This window comes from Labrus bergylta, chromosome 12, assembly GCF_963930695.1.
Source record: "Labrus bergylta chromosome 12, fLabBer1.1, whole genome shotgun sequence".
In the NCBI taxonomy this organism is placed as follows: domain Eukaryota; kingdom Metazoa; phylum Chordata; class Actinopteri; order Labriformes; family Labridae; genus Labrus; species Labrus bergylta.
The window spans coordinates 28,514,920-28,536,256 of record NC_089206.1 but is presented as its reverse complement, the minus strand read 5'-3'; the positions used below and the strand labels follow the sequence as shown (position 1 = coordinate 28,536,256).

Genomic DNA, 21,337 nt, shown 5'->3' with positions numbered 1-21,337 from the left:
TCTAAATATTAGGCTATATTTCCTTAACGAGATGAATGGATGGATAGACGGACGGACTGACACATCCGGATGAAGAAAACTGTAAAAATACAAGTGCTTTCTTAAACAATCTACTGCAACTTCTGGCTAAAGCTTTTCGATGTGCAGGAGTAAGGGTCACAATAACCAGTATTGTGACTTTAATTACATTATCATAGACCTGATTATTGGCAGCAGTGAAAACCCACCTGTGTTTGCCTTTTGTGTTTGGTATGACCCAGTTTAAAAGATTTATTTTAAGAGACTACGTTTTTCTCTTGCTGTCATCAAAAACAGCCATTTTTACAAATAAATGATTTAAGGGTTACATCCACAGAGCAGCTGAGTGCGACAGTTGAACAGTAAGCACCTGGTGACATCTGGTGGTAAGACACAGGCACTGACTCTGTTCCCTTTACTAAAATAAATTCAAATCACAGTCTGGGGAAAATGTGTGATGCAGTTAGCTATTCTCCAGACTCATGTAGGCTATCTTACAAGCCTGCAAGGAAATTATTACAATGACATGTTTCTTTACCAACATTTTATTTGCCAGCTTTGAGTCTGAAAATCATCCCATTAAAACATAAAGATTAAAAAACATATTCTCATTCAATCTTTGAAGCTTAATTTCAGAACTGATAGAAACACAACAGCAACTATGTGCAGAAATAAACAAAACTAAATGCAACCATATTTTTTAATCTTTAATTTCACAAAGTAGCCGTAATAAGTAAAATATAAACGGTGGGAATTATTTAAAAAATGATTAATGTAGCTTTCAAGACTTACCCAAAATCATATCTCTAACCATTAAGTAACATTTTAGTAATTAGTTAAAGTAAGTTGTATTCTTAGACATGTGTCTGGGATTAAAATCTCAGTATTTCAATCATTTACGCTTGCATGTCTCTGTAACCTCACTCATGCTTTGAGTGTTGGCAGGATCTTCTCTGAAATTAAAAATTAAAACAGGGCAAGTACAGGTGAGTGCACACATCAGTTGATTTGCTCCCTGATGACATTTGTTTTTTTGCCTTAAAAATTCAAACTAAGGAAACAATGTAGAGAAAACCAAACGTAGCTAACAGCTGGCACTACAATGCATGAAGATCTGACTTCAAATCAAAATGAAAGTCACAATAAAACACTGGCTAACACTGCTGATAAATGTGAAATACATTTAAATAGCAGGAGCAACACAAATTCATGGTATCACAATCAAAAAAAGGTATAAAGTATGAAATGAATATCGCTTCTTTGTTGTTTCCAGTTCCATGTTCCTTTTGTGAAGACGGAAAAAAGATTCAGATTTGCCAATGTTTGCCAAAGACCCTTCCTGAAGTCACCTGAGCTCATAGAGATATTTAATATAAGCATCTATATATACAGTATATATGTATATATTTGAACGATAAGCAGACTAATTATCAATGAGCTGACCGATGTTTAAGATTATTGGAGCAAATCCAAGAAAATCTTTCAGCTGGAATTTTCATAATTTATCATTAACTATTGACTTCATTAACGGTCATGTATGTGCTGAACACTTTGTGACAACACACTGAATGAACCTGTCTTCTATCTGGACCTTAAGTCATCACGTTTGTAATAGAGCTGCATTTGAAATGAGTTGAAATTAAGAATCCATTAGTTGCCTGCTGTGTGTTTGAAAATCACACTTGCCAAAAAACATTTTTGTTCCCTTAAACATTTAAAAGTGCTACCAGATGTAAATAAAACCCAAATTCAAGACTAAACTAACAACATCAGCAGTCAAAGTGTCATGAGTAGAAGACAGATGTACTTCTGTGTTCCTGCAGCAAAAAAGAAAATTACTAAATTATCTTTGTCTGCAAATCTGTAAAATTAGACTTAAATGTCACATATTATCCTCCTTTTCAACAAGTTCTAAGAGCTCCATGAAACATGTCTATTAAGTTTGTTGTTCTAAATCCACTCTGATCCTGTATTTGATCATGTCTATTTCAGCCCTGCTCAGAACAGGCAGTTTCTGTGTCTGTACCTTTAAATATGTAAATGAGGTGTATTTGACCACGCCCCTATCTGGAAGGGGATATGGCTCTGGCTTTCTTGCACCATGCCCTATTGTTTATAGTGAGAAGGCAGACTGAGGGCAGAACAAACACCTAGCTGTGGGAGTGTCACCCATCTGGGGGAGGAGTTTACTGCCCTTTGTGATGTCACGAAGGGAAAATCTCTAAACGGCCTGTTTGTGCACACATTTTTTGAAAAGTGGAGCAGGCAAAAGATGGAGAAGATGGATTTTTCTCATAGTTGGGGGGTTTAGACAGGCTAGGGACACATATTATTGTTTGAAAAACATGGTAAAGTGTATTTTGCATAATATGTGACCTTTAACAGGGGTCTAAAAAATACCTTTTAAAAAAAGAGTTACGGTTGGATTACTGGTATAAACTCAGTGGGTATGAAACATAACCATATCAGTCAGTCAGTTCCCCATATGTTATAGTAATACACAGTTCATATAATTTTTGTTGCTATTTAAATTGTGAATGAGTTGCAGAATCCCAGAGGATCAGATAAACTAAGCATTAATGAGTAGTTCTCAAATATCACATCAAGCTGAAATAGCTAAAGACGTTGCAACAGTCAGATATTGCACTTTCCCCCTTCAAGAAAACAAAGTATTGTAAGCTAAGCAGCCGGAGGAATGACACAGACAAAGAAAAAGAAGAACTTAATTAATACAAAAAGCCAGTCAGGAGAAACTGATACCACAAGTTCGATCTCTACGCTGCAAGTGCTTAAAAAAATAATGGAAATTCTACGTCTTCCTTGGATGAAGGTTGTGAAAAAATACCCAACACTTCTCTTGTTATTAAGTGAAACTGATAAACACAGAAAGCCATACATTTGCCAATAATCAGGAAAGGAAAAATGAGCACTCAGCTTGTCTGTAAAAACAAATAAAAGAGTTTGAGGTTCCCAGCACTGATTTTTTTTCTTGGCAAGCTGTGGGAGTACATTTGTGTCATCTCTGTTACCATCATTTCACACCGCATGAACTCCAAAACCCTAAGTTGAGTGGGAAAGTGGAGTTTCTGAATCAAATATTGTTCAATGCCAGTACTGTATATCTGTCCCAGGATAGAGAAGCTGAACTGTGGTCCCATCCTCAAGTGAACCAGCAACAGTTAAACGTGTTATGGCTGAGAGTTTGATCATAGTTATGAAGAAAAAAAAATACATACTCATGTCTGCACAGTGAGGTTTTACCTCATCCTGCTCTTCAACATATTCAATCCATGTTATTAAGAGTGTCCAGGACTGCATCAGTGACAAGGTGCTAATGCACGCCATAACAGCTGTCTGAACATAAGTTATTTGTGAAGAGTTGATGAGTACATAAAAAAACATGTATCTGTATTTCTGTTAACATCCATTCACTTGTAGATTCCTTGCAGGTTTTGGAATGGGCTTCAGGAGAAATAAACAGTCGGGATGTGGTGGTTAATGATGGCTATACTTTCATGTTGCTGAAGTTCTTTGTCAGGGTCTGCAGGTAAGCATCGTGAATGGCACCAAGAAAATCTGCATCATTCTAGACAGGAAGAAAGTGAACAAGAGAGTCAGAACAAAGCACTCCTTGTGACTGCCTGTGAGTGTGTTTATAGCAGGGTGGGGGTAACGTCTACTGGATTTGCCTATGATAATGTCCAGAGAATGCAGCATGACAAACTTTAGTACCAACGGAGTCTCAAAATGACCACAATCCACAGAACTAACTGTAATGAAAGTGGAGAAGGGTAAAGGAAACAAAGGGCAGTGAGACACAAGACAGCCAATCCGATCTTTTGGCTGCTCCAGCCGCTCTGCTCTGCTGATGACTGTGAGCAAAGTCTAATGACCCCAAAAGCATGACACAAAGGGCAATCCATAATGTTCTGGGATTTTAAAAACTGCATATTGTGCAAGAAGCACGTATTTCAAATTCCAAAATTGTAAGGAAGTGTGATTTATTCACAACACACATGCAGAACTGTTGATATATTGTATCTTACAGGTCAAACATAAGAGTTGTGCTTAAATAGAAGTTGTTTGAGACCTTGACATGAATAAAGCAGAAAAATATTCAGGAAAGGCCTTGGACAAGACACTGAGCTCCAAATCGCTCCTGCTGCTACGCCAGTGGCATGTGAACCTGTACTGCTGGGCACATTATGCAACAGCCACCAGCATGTGAAGGTAGTGTGAATAGGTTCATGTGACATATAGCGTATAAGCCTTTGGAGTAGTCAGAAGACTAGAAAAGTGCTAAACAAGTCCAAGTCCATTTACGATATGGATCATGAAAATAGTTAACTTCCTGTTAGGTTTCGAATATGGAAAATCAAGTTTAATTCAAGTTAAAATTCAAACATGTAGTTGGAAGTAACCTCTATGGTGACCCCATTTGAGGGGGGGTGTCACCATATTGGCAAAACCAATAAAATATAGATTTTTTTGCAGGGTCTGATGCGTTGTGTGATCCCTGTGTAACTGTAAAGTTCTGAGATATGCTAAAGCCACTAAAATACTGTATGTGGCTCCTTTGGACAAAGGGAGAATAAGAATTCCTTTTATTCTAATAGGGTAACTCGAAAATGTACTTGAGCTTGTATAGCACTTTTCTAGTCTTCTGACTACTCGAAGCACGTTTACAATGCAGGTCACACCTTCACATTCACACACTGATGGCAGAGGCTGCTGTGTGAAGTGACCATCAGAAGTAACTAATCCCATTCATACATGTTTGTGTATGCAACAGGAGCAAATTGGAGTTAAGTGTCTTGCCCGAGGAAACCATGTGGTGCTCAGGCCCTAACTAGACAGTACTTACTGAGTGGTCTGTAGATTACTCTTGGTAACAAGAATACTTGGTATGGAATGACACTTTGCTTTCTAATTACCACAGATAGAGTTCCATTCACTTCTACTATATTGGAGCAGAGGCAGAGAGACAGACCCTTTTTAAAAGCTGGCCTTAATCAACCCAGATACTCCAGAAATTCTATAACCAGAGGAACCAACCTCAGGAACTCAGCCTTTTTTTGTGTTTTTCAAAATGCTATTTTTTCATCAGCACTGCATTTGACCTTTTGGCAACTCAGGCAAATGGCAAAAAAACAGCATAGTTTAAAAAACAACATCACTAATGAGAGAGCACAGCTATGTTTGTATCTCTATCTGGTTGTATGTGATATTACTCTGTTAATAGAATTGATGCGATAATTTAATAATTACACTTAAAATATTAAGTGTTTACCCATACATATGACATTTTTTTCTTCCAAAATGGAATTGTAAAGTAATGTACAGCAGCTTTAGATAAGACTTATTCATACCATAATGCCAAGTGTACCTTAATTAGATGAAGAAGAGTCTCCTGTAATAGTGTCTTGCTGCAGGGGGCTCTTGGAGGCTCTACAACACCTACAGAGGAGGAGGAGGGCTCAGCAGGTGCAGGAGGGACCCCTGATGTTACTGATGTTGTCTTATTGATGGACTGCTGGAAAGCACTGGGGGAAAGAAGCACAGAAATCTCCGAACCCACGCAGGCCAGATCTGGACTCATGGGCACAGTCTATAAGAAAGAAAAAGACAGGGAGAATCAAAGAGAGAACATAGGACATAAAAAATAGCTAAATGATGTAATTCCATCTAATCTTTTGTGATCTAAACATATCAAATAGAGACCAGACTATTACAGGCTGCAAACAGATTGATAAAACTGCTACAAAGAAAAACAGCTGAACTCACAGACAACGGTTTGATTAGGTTTGAAGGCTGAGAAAAAACATCCATCTTCTTGACGTGCTGGAGAAGGGGTTTTCCTATGGGCTCCTGAAAGCTGTTTGGTGGGAACAGCGCACTTGGCAGAATGTTTGGTGCAATGATCTGTTTATGGATGTCAATGTTTACAGACGGGGCTGCTGGTTTTAACGTGCCGAGTATCTCCTTTCCCATGTAGGTTGTACACGCTGCCAGTGGCACTCTGGGGAACACCGGGTTGGGGTGTATAGCGTACTGAGCTGGGAGCAGGCTGGGGGCTTGGTGTTGCTGATTTGACCGGGCATCTGGAGCTGGGAGATGGGGATTGGGGAGTGGGTTTTGATGGGCTGGAGTGGAATTGGAGTGATTCTGGAGGTATGAAGTTGAGGGGTCACTAGAAGCACTGGTAGTGGGCTGGACAGATGTGGTGGTTGAAGAAAGGTCCTTATGCAGGGATAAGCCAAAAAGTTCCTCAACAGTGATCTGCTTCACCATCGTATGAGAGCTCTGGTTGGTAAAAAAAAAAAAAAGCAGTGGCGCAAAAGACACACACAAATCATTGAGGATCATCTGTGGGGTTATGTGTTAATGACCAAAAAATGTAATGAAGCAAAAATTCACATGACAATTGTGAGAGCTTTGTTGATGTGATATCTACACCATCCTTTATCACACATAAATATTACAGATTTTTTACATAAGTATTACAGCTGTCTATTTGCAAACCAGTTTTATAGCCAGCACAGTTGGCTCAAGGCAGAGGCGCTATAGACGGTTGTCTAGGGCATTGGTTTCCAACCCTGTGGCCTGAGTGCCCCTAGACGCTAAAGAAGAGCTCTGGGGTTGGGGGGTGGGGGGGAGAGAGACAGCTTTCTTTAGATACAATTAAGGGGTGCTCCAAAGAACGCCTTAATTGTAGTCCGATCAGAAAAGGTAGTTCCAGAATCGGATAAAATGTCAAATATGTACCCAGTGCCAGTAGGACAACTTCATTGCTCCTTTCCCTTCCACTCTCTCACTTGCTCAACCACTCACTCATTACACACTGCCCGGAGGCAGTAGTTGTGTGCAGGCCCACTTAATCATTTTTGATTGTTCTAAAAGTAAGCACTGAATAAACAGGCCACACATTTCTGATTTCTTTTTCTGGGGGACAGCAAGATATTCCACAAGTTTTTTCAAACATCCATGTTTGTGTTGTGTATCTACCTTTTCAGGTGGTACTTTGCAGGGAACCTGTTCAGGTGCAATTATAGCTGCTTTCACATTCTGTTCTGCAGAGGCATCCGTTTCACCTTCCTGAGCCTGAATGACACAGGACGCAAACAGAAGCAGAAAGACAGAGGTGGAAAAAGTCAGACCTCATGTACATGCTTTTACAGAAGCCAACATATCACATTATCAACAAAAGAGTGGAAAAGAAAATACTGGCAAGCAGAAAAGATTAGGAAGCAGCCTCATTACATGCTTGAAGACCGGTTTCTCCCCGGTAGCATGATGTAAACGTTACACCCCTTCCCACTTGCTCCCGGTGAGTCCTCCTGACTATGATCTGCAGGGTTCACATATCGGCTCAGCACAACTTCGTGCCTACTTTCACCAGTGTGTTGACCGGAAACATTCCAGATAAAGTTGAGATGAAAAATGTGTGTGTGAGTTTACACATGCTGCTCACTCAGACAATTTTAGGAAATGTTGTGTTTACTATATAGTGTTTGTTCATCTTGCGTCTGTAAGCGTGTGCATTTGTCTCCTCACTCTCTGGTACTCCTCCTTGGCTTTGCTTAGCAGCTCCAGGATGTCTAAGGACCGTGGCTCTGCAACACAGATGTTACTCTCTGGCGACTCTCTTCTGGCAAGGTCTGCTTCTTGTTTCACAATCCTAATGGAGAATGAAAGTGTCAAATTCAGTCTTCGCAACATGCTTCTCAATTGTGAATTAAAATGTAATTTTGAATCTTCTGAAGCAAACAACAAGTCTCGGTAGCTAACCGTAAAGAAATCCTCCATCTCATCCAAACACAGAAACAGAAATCAAATGACTATTTACTTGACCATCAGCTGAGCGATGCGTTGACAGTCCCTCTTGTCATAGAACCAAATACTGTAGATACCCACTGCAAATAGAACACAAATACAGTACATGATATCTTTTACTTTAATAACGGGGTTGATGACATTTTAAACACAACTTGGCCACACAGCTTGAAGAAATGTGTCGCTCCAGTGTTCTCCCTCAGCTCGACTTACCTCTGATCAAAGCTGTACCTCAGAATTAAACACAGACCACTTGGAGGACAATAGCCTACGTATATGGGGCGCACACACTAACCGCTAGGCCACCAGCGCCACAATAACTGGATATTTTATTAAATGTGCGCATTTCCTGTTATTATAAGTTTGACATCAGTATATCTACATGTCAACCTGCCTAGGTGCTATATGAAGTGAATATGAAATTGTTGTTTACTATTATGTTATCGGCGAAAGTGTCAATTATACATTTTGCCTAAATTATTGAATATTTGCAACTAATTCCTAAGGTCATTTGAGCCCCTTTGTATATTCAGGGGGGCTTAAATCAGTTAACAATGAAAATGTCATCTGCAATTATAAAGTAGGAGACTTTTTGTGCTTAAAAGAATGGATCATTAGGCTCCCAACATTAAACCATCATTAACAGATTGTCAAAAATGCCCAAAAATAGTATTTGTCAGTAGTCTTTGCTGAGACGAAAGGTTTTAAATTATACACTGATTGTATCTTCATGCGCGTGTGCGTGTGTGTGTGTGTGTGTGTGTGTGTGTGTGTGTGTGTAGCTGTGTGATGAAACACTTGTATATTTAAGGTCCATAGGGACGCAGAGATCCTAGCAACCTGAGTGTTTGTCTCTCTGCAGCACCTAGAGATACCAAGGGGAATATAGATGGGTGTAAACAGGTGTGTGTGTGTGTGTGTGTGTGTGTGTGTGTGTGTGTCTGAATAAGAACATACAGTAGGTCTCTCTGAACAGCACTCTTTACTCTTTAAGTATGAGTTCAGTTGTTAGAAAGGCAGTGAGCTCACCAGTTTTTCAAAAGGCTTAATAATAATAACCGTAAATGATCTGCATCTCTCTGAGGAATGTGGCCTCACCCTGTCGGACTTCTGCTTCTTCAATCAAACCTCCCTCTCTCTCCAGCCTTTGCTCATCTTTTTTGATTTGTACTTGTCCTGCTTCACGGAAGAGGAAGGTGACTTAAAATCATCAAGAATTAATTCTTCTTTCTAGCTTCTAACCACAACTTCACAGGAGCCCAACGGCAAACAAACACAGAAAAGTACAGTGAGGCGGACCTTTATTGTCTCTGTGCTGCCAAAGGATAGTCAGGCAGTAGGATGCATGACTGAAGAGCACATATGGACCTCGAATGAACAAAGACAAGCAGTCAAAAAGAAGCACTGGAATAAAACAAAACAGGGGACGATACTGTCAGAGATAATCACCTGCATCCCGTTTTTCCAGATTGGACTGTGACTCTGCCTCTTCTGGGAAAAGTCTCCTACAAATGCTGATGCATATTACTGGCTAAAAAAAAGTATTTCCTTTCATCAGTCTGCACCCAACCTGCTCGCAGCAGCACTTCAACACATATGAAACTACTGCAAAATCTGCTCTGACAAAACCGCTAACAAGAAATTACATCATGTCTTCCATACCAGCCATGCTGACGGGTAAACCTAGTCCTAAGGGGGAGCAGTCTTCAGTGACATTGACCCTGGCCATGCTCTTTTTTCTTATAAGCAAACAAATGGGAAAACATTCTAATTCCTTATTTGTTGCTGTGATGAAACTTGTGTTCAGACTTGTAATAGATTACCTCTGTGGAAGCGCCGTCAGCCACTTCCTGAAGATCTGACGAATAACATAATTTCTTCCATTTTTTTCTCCTACATCCTGTTCAACTATTTCCATAAGGCTAGGCAGCATTGACAACTCATTAGGGAAAACCATCCGCAAAATAAAAACTTTTGTAAGAAAATACAGATCAAATTCATAATCGATAAAGAAAAGCCGAAAAAGAATACTATCTACTGTGAGTAAACCAAGTTTAAACTGTTGCTGTCTGCTTGGCCCTGTGTGAGGACATGACTGATCAAAGCTCTTCAGATGAAGTCTTCTTGATAAATGCACCTCCAAGATGCCAAAACCACTTCAAGCACAGAGGAAAAGAAATGTTCCGGAAAACCTTGGGGAGATATTTTTTCGGCATATTCAGAGGTACATAATGTTCTGTTTTACTTATTGTGTGTGTGTGTGTGTGTGTGTGTGTGTGTGTGTGTGTGTGTGTGTGTGTGTGTGTGTGTGTGTGTGAGATGGTGAATGTTGTTAACGGCTGTCTGCTTTGAAGTATGCACAACATGTAAACATTTCTTTGACAGACTCACCTTTGTTAGAGTCGTGTTTTGCTCTAGGTGAACAGAAACTCAAATTCAGAAACCAAGTGTGAATCTAAAAACATTTGCCTCAAAATAAACAGATATATATATATATATATATATATATATATATATACTTAAAAAAAAAAAAAAAAAAAACATTTAGCAGATTCTTAAAAATCATCAGAGATTGTGTGGTGCTCACATGCAGCTCTTAACTCTTAACAATGTGAATATTTGACATATTTTTGATGCCTAACACATTGGATCACAGCACAATAATCTGAAATTATGTTGTGCTCATAAATATCTCTAAACTCAAAGTATGTTTGATATCTACAGGTTGAGGGCTTTTATTGAACAATGGACTCACAGTTGCCATTCCTATAGAGCAGGAAAGGATCCTGCAGCTGAAATTCCAGGTCTTTGTTGATCGGCTCCACCAGGTTCTCCGTGCTTAGGCGGTTCATGATGGTGAAGCCATGGTAAGGCGAGGCTGACCTTAGACCACAAGATCACAAAAACGTTACTGAAAAACAAATCGCCAAATGCAATATAATAATTTATTAGTTAGTTCGATATTAAAATTAGTTTTGAGTGCTGGTGTCTTTTAGGTTATTTAGTTTCACCATGGGGCTTAAAGACAACAAACGTAGAGCAAAAGGCAAATAGGTATCTTCAGAATAGAATAGAAAAAGTTTTTATTGTCCACCAGAGGTAGAAATTTGCCTAAGGCTCTCCAGATACACATAGGAACATAAAAACATTCAGGCAGTCAATAAGACAGACAAACAGAGGGGCTAAATGTACACAACAATAAAAACAGTATGTCATTGTTTGGATCTCATCAGTTATTGTCTAAAGTTAAAAATGTTTATTGTTCTGTGGATAAATTACTTTCATTTTTAGTTGCCAGAGGGACTCTATAGCGCCTCCCTGAGCTCAGAGGCTCAAGCTGGCAGAATAGAGGATGTGAGTTATCTGGTTATAGGCTACTCCTCGCTTTCTTCCTTCTCTTATCAGAATATAGTTGAGACAGAGATTTTTGAGGTTTGCCTACTATTTTGCCCACCGTTGACTCAATCCTTCAAGAGTTTATTCTCAAAGCTACAGTTCAAGTGAGCGTACAAGACAGGAAGATGAAAAGTTAAGACAAACTCAAAAATAGATTTGTTCACTCGTTCTAAAATCTGCTGACAGTCACCAAGGCCTTAGATCTTACCTACTCTTTTGTAAAGTGTCATGCGATCACATAAGCTATGAATTGACAAATAAAAATTTATTGATTATCATCTTATTTCGGTGTTAAAACCAGGGATTATGAGTACAGAACAAGAAGCCTAATCAACATCTACTTTATTTACTAGGCAGTAAATATACCTTTAGAAAAAAACGCAATATGGTTTGTTTAGAAAGACTGAGGCCTAAACTTGTGCTTAATAAAGTTAAATCAAATAATGGCGAAAACAAACGAAAACCAAGTGAACAAATGTAATAATTCTAGTATTAAATGATTAACCCTTCCACATGCTTACCTCGCATAAACAAACAGAGTCCCCTCGATGTCGGTCTTCTCCTGAAATGATAAAGAACTTAATGTGTTAAAAAGTTGAATCACTTGTGCAGAGTTTACTGAATTATTACACAACAACATATGTCAACGCTAGCGTACGTACTATATGTTTTTACTTCTAAAGTGTTATGTGTGCCCCTTTATCATTATGAAACTTTCCACCGTTATCACATCAGCGTGTCTTTTGATTTATATGGTTGAATGATCATTTCATAAAAATGAACATACGACTTTACGCTTGAATGTTTGTGATCGAGGGACACGCATTAGCATTAGCATTAGCAATAGGTGTATACTTAGCTTTCTTTGAAAGCTATGTGAGAAAGTTTTCGGGTGTTCTGACAAACCTACCCATTCATTCGCTTTGGAGTTAAAGTTATACAGAGCCACCTGGCCGGTAACATCTAGCAGTTTGTTAATGTACGGGTCTTGTCTCTGTAGAGCTGCTAAACTCATCGTGTTTCCAGCATTTACGGTCTCCATCCTGGATTGTTGTTGTTGTTGTTGTTGTGGTTCTTCTTCGTCTACTTCCTTTTTCTTCTTCTTCTTCTTGATCTTCTATGACGGCTGGCGAATAACACTTGGTACATTACCGCCCCCAACTGGTACGGAGTGTGAATCAGGAGCTATGAATTCACTACTAATACTAATTCATACTAATTAATACACTTAAAAGTAAATATATATATATTTTTTTAATCAAATCCATCTTTCTAAGATAGTGAGAAAAATACACATCTGTAACACTTATATACTTTTTTTAAATTCTAAATAAAGTAAGGCCCCATAAATTCCTTTCGGTCTCTGTATCAGTTCAATTCTTTTAGCATCATAGTTTTGACTGGGAATTATAACATATTCCAAAGCTTCCTGGATGTTCCCTATTTTGAAAAACATCTAATTTTAAACTGTGATTGTGTATTCTGTACATCCAGCTTCCTGTTCTTTCCTCGTCCCTCTGCTTTGGCACCTTCCCCTTATCTTCTTTTGGATTGTGAGCTTCACATCTGTTGTACTGTCTGTATGGTACTGTTATTGTAATTTATTTTGCACGTTTGTCAGCAATTTAATTTCCTTGCATCCCAACATGTGCTGGCATATATACAAATATTCATCATTTGGATTCTGTACATTGTGTGGTGAATTTTTATTGGAATATCTGGTCTGCTTAAATAGTAGATGTTCTGAACCTATAATTGCTTTTAATGGTCCCAGATTTCTAGTTCTTCTGCTTTCTTCTCAATTGTCTATCCAAACAATGTTTTTTTCTCATCTCCGTCTTCTCCTTTTTCCAAAATGGTATGCGCATTATGTGTTGAATGGGTGGCACTGTGTCCTTTTTCAGTCAGCCCAGCTGCTCTCTCTATATATCCCCAAGGACTTCCCAATAGGCCTTTAATAACATTCAATCCTTTATTATACTATATATTATGAATACTGTACATACAGTCCATGTGTGTCTTTCATCAAACCATACACTTAGATATATTACATTTTTTCACCCTCTCAAATTATTTATTATTATATAAATTGAATGACAAATTACTTGCCAAAATGTTCCTTGTAAAGAATATTTTATTTTTCTTGTGTTCTGGTAATTTCAACCCCCACTTAAAAGATAATTCTTCTGTTTTAACAGCTTCTTGCATTTGATTAATCAACAAAGCAAATAACAAAGGACTCACAATGATAACTTGAGGTGTACCATCACCGGTGTACCTGTCAGATAAATACTTTCATACCCTTACTTGAATTGCTTTTCCTTATAACCATTCTTTAATTCTTTACATCCTTACATCATTTTTTAATGGATTGATTAATTGAGGTTTGTTTGTGCATGCAGGATGATTTTATCTGCGTGAGTGTGCCCAATGGTTAGTCCTTACAACAGCAGCCTCAGGTTTGATACATCTGCCTGTTGTCCCCTCTCTTGACACTTTTCTTTATCTAATAAAGTCAAACATGGTAAAGTAAAATAATCACTTTCTCCTCTTCACCTATCTAAGTCCAAGGTTCCTTGTTGTCAGCCCTAGCTTTAGCCCCAGGTTTCTAGCCTTCAATTTGCACTTGGCTGCTGGGATTTAGTCTACTTCTGAACTGGATAGCCTGCAACTTGTGAGCCTCTAGTCTAAACCTTGGTCTGTTAACCTACAATGCCTTGCTTTGGTCAGGAAGTTAGCAACCTGCTTCACCTCATTTCATTGGCTGCTGTCATGCTTGAAACCAGCCTGCAATGCTGTCAAATACCCTGCCCTGTCGAGTTAGCCCGCCATCTGTCTGCCATAATCCTTCCGAGTCATTGACTGGACAAGACCCACCCTGACTTCTGGCAGACAACTTGTTTACACAAGTAAACTGAAGTCGTGGTTGTCATGACACCTGACAGCACTCACCACCCAGCGCTCCCGTTAGCCAAGCCCACCAACATCAAAGTCTTCCTTGACCTACCTTGATAGTAATTGATCTCTTGAGGGAAACCTCTCAGTGCAAACCTCACAAGGAGATCCCTCCTATTGTTACAGGGGATCATCCAAAGATGCTGAACTTCAGTTTAGATCCTCATCTTTTTTTTTCATTTTAAGTGAAGAAACAAGACTGAAATACATGTAGTTGCAGCAAGAGTCTGTAATAGTTGTATTAATTATTTAGTTTTGTTCAGCTCAAATAACTTACCTTCCTTTCTACCTTCCATACCAAAGCCAATAAGTCACAGAAGATTGGCAGATAAAGATAAATGGTAATAGTAGTGTTAGCTATACAGGCATTTTTTTCCATTCCACCTTTGAACCTGTAGTGAGGCAGTGTCATTATTACAGGTTCAGGATATCGATTATAGGCAAATATGGTCAATGTCTCCAGTGTTTCCTAGCGGGTAGCCCACATTTAAGTCCTGACTAGCCAATGACACTGTTAATGACAAAAATATAAATGGTAGAGTGATGTCAAAGTAGTGGCAGGGCTAGCTTGACTATGGCGGCCAAACCAGGTCACTGACTTATGCAGGGGTGGCATGAAGTTTAATGTTGACACACATGGATGAGGGGCATTATTTACCCTTTCTATCTGCAATAATAATACACGTCAACTCATAACATTTAAGTGTCCTGCATACAAAATCTACTAACTTTGAAATGTAACACAACAGAGTGTCAACATGTCTAAGCTTAAAGGTGCACTAGATTTGGTAGTGAAATTTGAAAGTTGTAGAAGTGAAACAATTCTATGCTAAATTTTCTGAACTAAATACACAACTTTATTCAAATGAAAAAAATGGGTCCCACCGTTTAGAGCTTTAAAAAAATCCATCCAGGAGAGTTACGGTTTCACTGTTGCGGCCCCCCACCATCACTTCTCGTGTAACATTTCATCTTCAAACTGTTTTCCATGGACCAAATTTTCCTCTGAGGACAGTTTGTGTATGGCGTTATAAACATATACCAGATAATCTGTAAATTTCTCAAATTTCCACATTTCCCTACCAAAACTCCAAAGTGCACCTTTAATTCTATTAGGGTTAAAAATATTTTTCTAATATAGGCCTATCCATTGGCAGTACTCACAAAAGGAAAAGTTCTACATTGAAATGCAAAGAAAACCACTAGCAGCCATCATAACAGTCCAGATAGTGGATTTTTGCACATAAGTAATTGATCGTCAAATAGCCAATCATTCATAAGGATTTTGCTTTCTACCCCTGGCTACCCCTGGACCAGCCCCCATTGAAGTGTGTCCTTGAAGTGTCAATCATGCAGTATAGGCTACTTTGGTTGTTTACAATATAATATTATTAAACAGCATATTTGATATTTGATAAGACAATTAGGTGAATGTTATGTGGTCTACTTGAGCTGTATAGCTGCCTGCCTCAGCCCCACCCCTCCTCACAGGGAACATTGGAGCAAGGATTATAATCGGAGGATTAGGCTACGCGCCACTGTGAAACTGTTATCCTCCATAAGAGGCACAGGTAATCCAATCACTGGTAACCTTCCAGCGCAGCTCCTACATTTTATATCAACTCGAATCTCCCCGGAGTGAGGGCAGAAGTCGGCGCAATGAGGCCTCAGAGAAGAGCCAGGTGACAGAATGCCGTTCATTATAAGGGGAAGACCCCTGAGGGGTAAGTCTGAGTACCTGGAATACTCTTGGGGCTTATCTGGATGGATAGGATGGAGTCATGGTGTTTGTCTTCCAATCCAGAATTATCCTTACAGGAGAAAGTCATACTTACCTACAGTGATCGCGAATTTTCAGTGATCTAAATGATTTATTTTGCATTCAACGGTATTGTTATAGCGTAATGCATTTCAGCATTCATTAAAGGACAAAAAATACCGTAGATGTTGCCTTGACATATCTTTCAATATAGCCTATCTGTTGCTGTTTTTTTTTTTTTTTTTTACTAGTGGCCTATCTTTTTAATTTTACAATTTTTATTATTTGTTCTTCAATTAGGATAAATCGTTGTTCATTCGTAAAAATGTTTTAATCCTGCTGGGACATATTTGAAAGTTGACATTTTGAATAAGCGTAGCCACTTTGACGTTGAGTGGGCGTCAACAGGTGCATTTCCACTTTGAATGTGATCAAATTGTAGCCTATCGAAGGCGGTGACTGCTCAGAGTCCCGCCACTGCTTATTTTGACCCCGGCTTCAGAGAGAACAACACACTAGAGTAGATTTACTGCTGCGATCATCTCTCCTCCTCTCAGATCCGTGGTGAATCTGCAGGCAGGCACCCGGATGTGTCGAAAATGTGTGGCGCGCCTGTCAGGATTTACGTTTGGCAAACATTTTATAATTCAGGTTAAAAGCTCGGCTCAGGCTCGCGCGTCGACGCCTTGGAATCGTTTTTCCAACGATGAGTTGGGTTTAAAACGGATCTTTTCGATGTGGACTCGAGAATGCAAGAAGCAGATGTTCAGTCTGAAGGTAAATGAAAAAGCGTGAGTGAACCAAAGGAGCAGAGTTACAGCGCTGAAAGAGGGAGAGAGAGAGAGAGAGAGAGAGAGAGAGAGAGAGAGAGATGGGGCGAGAGCGTCCGTTTGGTTTATTCTCTGGAGTCTCTAAACTCTGTGTGATGTGTTATAAATCGACATGCTTCACTTTATTTCAGACCACAGAATGAGTATAATTTTAAAATGACAATGACAGTAGGCTAATGAAAGCAGTCGGCAATTCCATTGGGAATCGAGTTGTCTGTAAAATGGCATGGCTATTGGCTATTGGTAGGCTAACTTATTTAAATGGTCATTTTAAATCCATACAGTTTGTGCTTTAGATTCGTACCATCCCCGGAATGAACTGAGAGACGATCCATCAACTTTCATCTGAATCCCTTTATTACCTGTTGCACCTGTTACAATCTGGAACGAGGAGTGTCGGCTCATTCAGATCAAACTTTGAATTTTTGCTGATATCAACCTTTCTTCGTCGTATCTAATCTTTTTGATTGGACTGGCAAGAAGCTGGTTATGTAAAAGCAAACTTTAGTGTTATTGACATAAAAAAAAAGAAACCGTCATAAATTGAACCCCCCCCCACAACAACAATTCATATTCCTTTCCATTAGTCGTCTTAAATATTGTTCTTCCTCAGTCTATGAAATGAGGCTTCGTGTTTGTTGAAATCGTCTGTGACTTTGATTTTAATCAGCTCAGTGTGTTTTTTTTTTTTAAAGAGGGCAGGACATTTTGGTTGGCTTTGTTACAGTTGTCGTTGATTTGATTCTGCTGTGGCGATGCAGTGAACCACAGTGACTCTTTCAAGGGCACTGTCTTTTTTATCCATGGTTCCTATTGATTTTAATGACTCTCTCTCTCTCTCTCTATCCACTGTCTCTCATTCCTACTTTTCCTTCTTTTTCTCTAATTCATCATCTCATTCTTCCGCACAGATTATTTCTACATTTAAGACAATCAATTCAAGTTCAATTTCATCCTCTCTTATCATAGTGGACCGTTTAGCTACATTTTAATCCAGTGTAAAAGTTTTACATGGAATAACTTTTATGTGGGACACACACACACACACACACACTCCTATTATAACATGTTTTTTTCCTGCTGAAGACACTGACATTTTCTTTTCTGATTAGATAATATCTAACATAATAGGAAGATGTAATATTACGATTTCATAGGCTTACTCTAAAGCTTACAAAAAGGTATGTTTTTTAGAATACGACACCTGTAATTTGAAAAGTTATTGCTAAAACTGCTGAATGTCAGTGTGACAACACTAAAGAGGATTTGTGCAAGTTATCTTTTGTGCAGTCTCGCTCTCACCGTCTGAAAATGTCATATACATTGATATCTTTGTCCCACTTTCTCTCCTCAGGGCCACAGTATGCCAGCAACAAAAGGACAACAAACTCCAATGAAACCTCTGAGCTCTGGTCAGAAAGCAACACCCAACTGCACCAGCTCCATTCACTGGACCCCCTGCAGGCCCCATCCAGCACTGGCAAGCCTGTCGGCCCCTCTCATGGCCTCCTGGGGGCTGATAGTGACATTCAGGACCCAAGTGCCACTAGTTCTGGTGTCAGTCCGGTCCTTGCTTGGCATGCTGCCATTAATGCTGCTCGCCAAGCAAAGGGAGATGGTGCAAAGCCCGACATGAAAACACAGCCCTCAGTCTGCACCACTGGATCAGCTCCTGTGGGCTCTCTGGCGCAGAGGAAGAGACAGCAGTATGCCAAAAGCAAAAAGCAGGGAGGCTCTACCAACAGCAGGCCACCCAGAGCTCTGTTCTGCCTAACATTAAACAACCCGATCCGCAGGGCCTGCATCAGCCTGGTGGAGTGGAAGTATCCTTTAGCAAACAGACAGAGGCTCTGAATGACAGATGCTTGAGTGATTGAAAGACTTGGATTTATTGTATGGATAGATAGCTTCATAAAAAGGTGACAGTGAGTGTTTAATTAATTAATGTATAATATGAAAAAAAAGGACTATAAAAAATGGGAAAAATGTCCCTCCATTTTTTTTTACAAGTATAATGTAGCGAAGTAACTTTTTAGATGCTGCCACATAGGCTTTAGTCCTTCTTTCATTATTATCAGGAACATTGAATTGCCTTCCTTTTATTCTTTTAATGATTATCAATTTGCCATGTGACTTTATCCAGTTAAACTAGAATTTTCCTAACTTGAGATACATTTTTTCCTTAACAGTTTTTCCTCTTTCCAGACCATTTGATATCTTTATACTATTGTCTATATTTGCAAACTGTGTGGCCTTAGCCATCTACATTCCTTTCCCTGGGGATGACTCCAATTCTACGAACCAAGAACTGGTGAGTGGCCCTGGATAATAATGATTAATAGTATACAAATTGTATTTGTAACATTGGGATTCTCTGTTATATGTTGTATATAACACAACATACCTTTTGAGCTTGAGTGAAAATGACAGCAATGTGAATATGTGATGGCAGAGATCAGCAGATTTTAAGGATTTGCTAATTGTTTTTTGTGAGATGGAAAGGTGTGTTTTGAGCTCTATTAGATTATCAAATGAACCCATCATGATAACTTGTCTGAGTGAGTATAAGTGGACTTTATATCTTGTAGTCTGTGTGTATCAGCAAGTGGCTGATAGCTTGAAGAAAAACATTTAAAAAGCGTTGGAAGTGGTGAGATCAGACGATGAACTAGACTGAAATGCCTTTATATTTGGCGTTTGAGCTAAGTAGTAAAACAACATATTTAAAAAGTAAGGAGAAGGTTCAGAGCATTAATGTAAGACGTACTTAATGCAACAGTACCTGAATTTGTTTGAGTGTAAGAGATTCAGGACCAGGAAATTTCACCTTTTAAAGTGTGAGTTCCCAAATATAAGCAATTCTGCTGCATTTCTGTAAAGTCTCATAGTCAGCAGGTTTCAATGGAGCTATTGGCTGCAACTGCTTGTTTTTGTTTGTTTTTTTAATTCAGGTGAATCTACCTGTTTGAAAATACTATTAGTGGTTCACTTTAAAAAGTATGAGGCAGTGGATTTTTTCACGGCTTTGCATGTTCCATTGTCACTGTCAAGTCACCTTGCAACTGTTGCTTGTTTAATGTACAGGTAAGGATAAAGGATCTGCTGCTTGTGCTATCACCTGCCAGAGTACACACCAGGGGTTCACACAGTCCCCTTGCATGAGGGTGATTGGCTTGTGTGTGCGTTGTGTCCGAGGGCTTTCCCAGCAATGTTTGAACTGATGTGTTGGGTTTCATCGCTTGTGACGCAAGGAAACACACACACACACACACACACACACACACACACACACACACACACACACACACACACACACACACACACACACAGCGGTTCATACCTTTGTGATAGAGCATGTTTTGAGAACAGCAGTAACCAGAGTCAGAAATATGTTTCTTTTTGTACTACCATATGTGAAAGTGCACTTGACAGCATTAAATATAACGTATAATCAGTGTTAAAAAGAGCTCAAAGTTCAATCCACACTGAATTTATTTTTTTTTTGTTTTTTTCACCAGTTCAGAAATGTTCCATGGTTGTGCCTCATATACATTATAACCATAAAAAATATTTGTGAACACTGTGAAAAAAACTGTGTGTGTGTGTGTGTGTGTGTGTGTGTGTGTGTGTGTGTGTGTGTGTGTGTGTGTGTGTGTGTGTGTGTGTGTGTGTGTGTGTGTGTGTGTGTGTGTGTGTGTGTGTGTGTGTGTGTGTGTGTGTGTGCCTGTCAGTGCCACACACACACACACACACACGTCCTCCCTGTGGCTGTATAACAGCTCATGACCCACAGAGCTGTCCTTGGTGCTGAAATGAAATGACAGCAGTATGTTCAGACATGTTTGAATGATGTTTGTGGGGAAAAGAGTGTGGATCACAGGCTTTAAATATTTTTTTGGGGGGGGGGATTTAAGAGATGGTAAATTACAGGCAATGACACATTGTTTTTGTTGTTTCTGATATTTTTATAGCTGCTTCCATCCACTCGTGTAATCATCAGTCACTCACAAGTTTGACCCAAATCAAGGCTATAAATGATATACTATTCAAATGTCTTATTTATATAAATGTCACAAGGATAGATTCTATACAAGAAAGGGCAAGAGGTGTGTGCTCAACTGTAAATTATAATAAATTCATCAATTCAACATTTTAATCAGTCTGCACATAACACATTTGCCATACCATACAGAGGTGGTTGGAGTTGTTATAGAGGCTTCGGGGGTCTGGATTTAGAAACAATTTTATTTTCATTAAAAAATGGCTGCTTAATTAACAAACATGCACCAAAACAACTGTATGCAGAGGGAGGCAGAGAGGGGGTGAGATCACTCAAGAATACATATTGTCCATAACCAGATGGTTACAAATGGTTAGTAGCAGCATACAGATGGCCTAGTGATTTATTTCTACTTCAAAAACAATTGTTAAACAGGGCCCAAAGAAAGAGCTAAAGTAAGTGAGATCTTTGTAAGTGACTTCATTCACTAGATAACTGTCCTGGACAGACAAATTCAGGATAAAAGCAGAAAAAACAGATACAACT

At 39.1% G+C, this 21,337-nt stretch overlaps 2 protein-coding genes across 2 annotated transcripts in view; one reads left to right on the top strand and one right to left on the bottom strand.

Annotated features, from left to right (window-relative positions):
• Nucleotides 1–547: 547 nt before the first annotated feature.
• dcp1a (decapping mRNA 1A) lies at nt 548–12,323 on the bottom strand. Its single transcript, XM_020638173.3, has 9 exons — nt 12,158–12,323; nt 11,769–11,809; nt 10,607–10,734; nt 7,865–7,931; nt 7,573–7,696; nt 7,024–7,119; nt 5,803–6,321; nt 5,405–5,626; nt 548–3,604 (listed from the first exon to the last, which is right to left on the bottom strand). Exons 1-9 carry the CDS (start codon nt 12,287–12,289, stop codon nt 3,524–3,526), a joined length of 1,410 nt encoding a protein of 469 aa, XP_020493829.3. The 5' UTR covers nt 12,290–12,323; the 3' UTR covers nt 548–3,523.
• A 4,154-nt stretch (nt 12,324–16,477) lies between these two features.
• Nucleotides 16,478–21,337, top strand: part of cacna1db (calcium channel, voltage-dependent, L type, alpha 1D subunit, b) — a 74,317-nt gene continuing 69,457 nt past the window's right edge. Inside the window, exons 1-3 of the mRNA XM_065961747.1 lie at nt 16,478–16,738; nt 18,146–18,614; nt 18,997–19,102. Coding sequence (XP_065817819.1) covers nt 16,711–16,738; nt 18,146–18,614; nt 18,997–19,102 — 603 coding nt within the window. The 5' untranslated portion in view covers nt 16,478–16,710. The remainder of the gene's footprint in view (nt 16,739–18,145; nt 18,615–18,996; nt 19,103–21,337) is intronic.

Excerpts from the sequence above, each read along its gene's own strand:
- dcp1a (XM_020638173.3), bottom strand. The coding sequence starts at position 12,289 with ATGGAGACCGTAAATGCTGGAAACACGATGAGTTTAGCAGCTCTACAG. Across the intron at positions 11,810-12,157 it reads ACTCCAAAGCGAATGAATGG|GAGAAGACCGACATCGAGGG; the intron begins GTAGGTTTGTCA and ends TTATCATTTCAG. Across the intron at positions 5,627-5,802 it reads ACCTAATCAAACCGTTGTCT|ACTGTGCCCATGAGTCCAGA; the intron begins GTGAGTTCAGCT and ends TCTTTCTTATAG.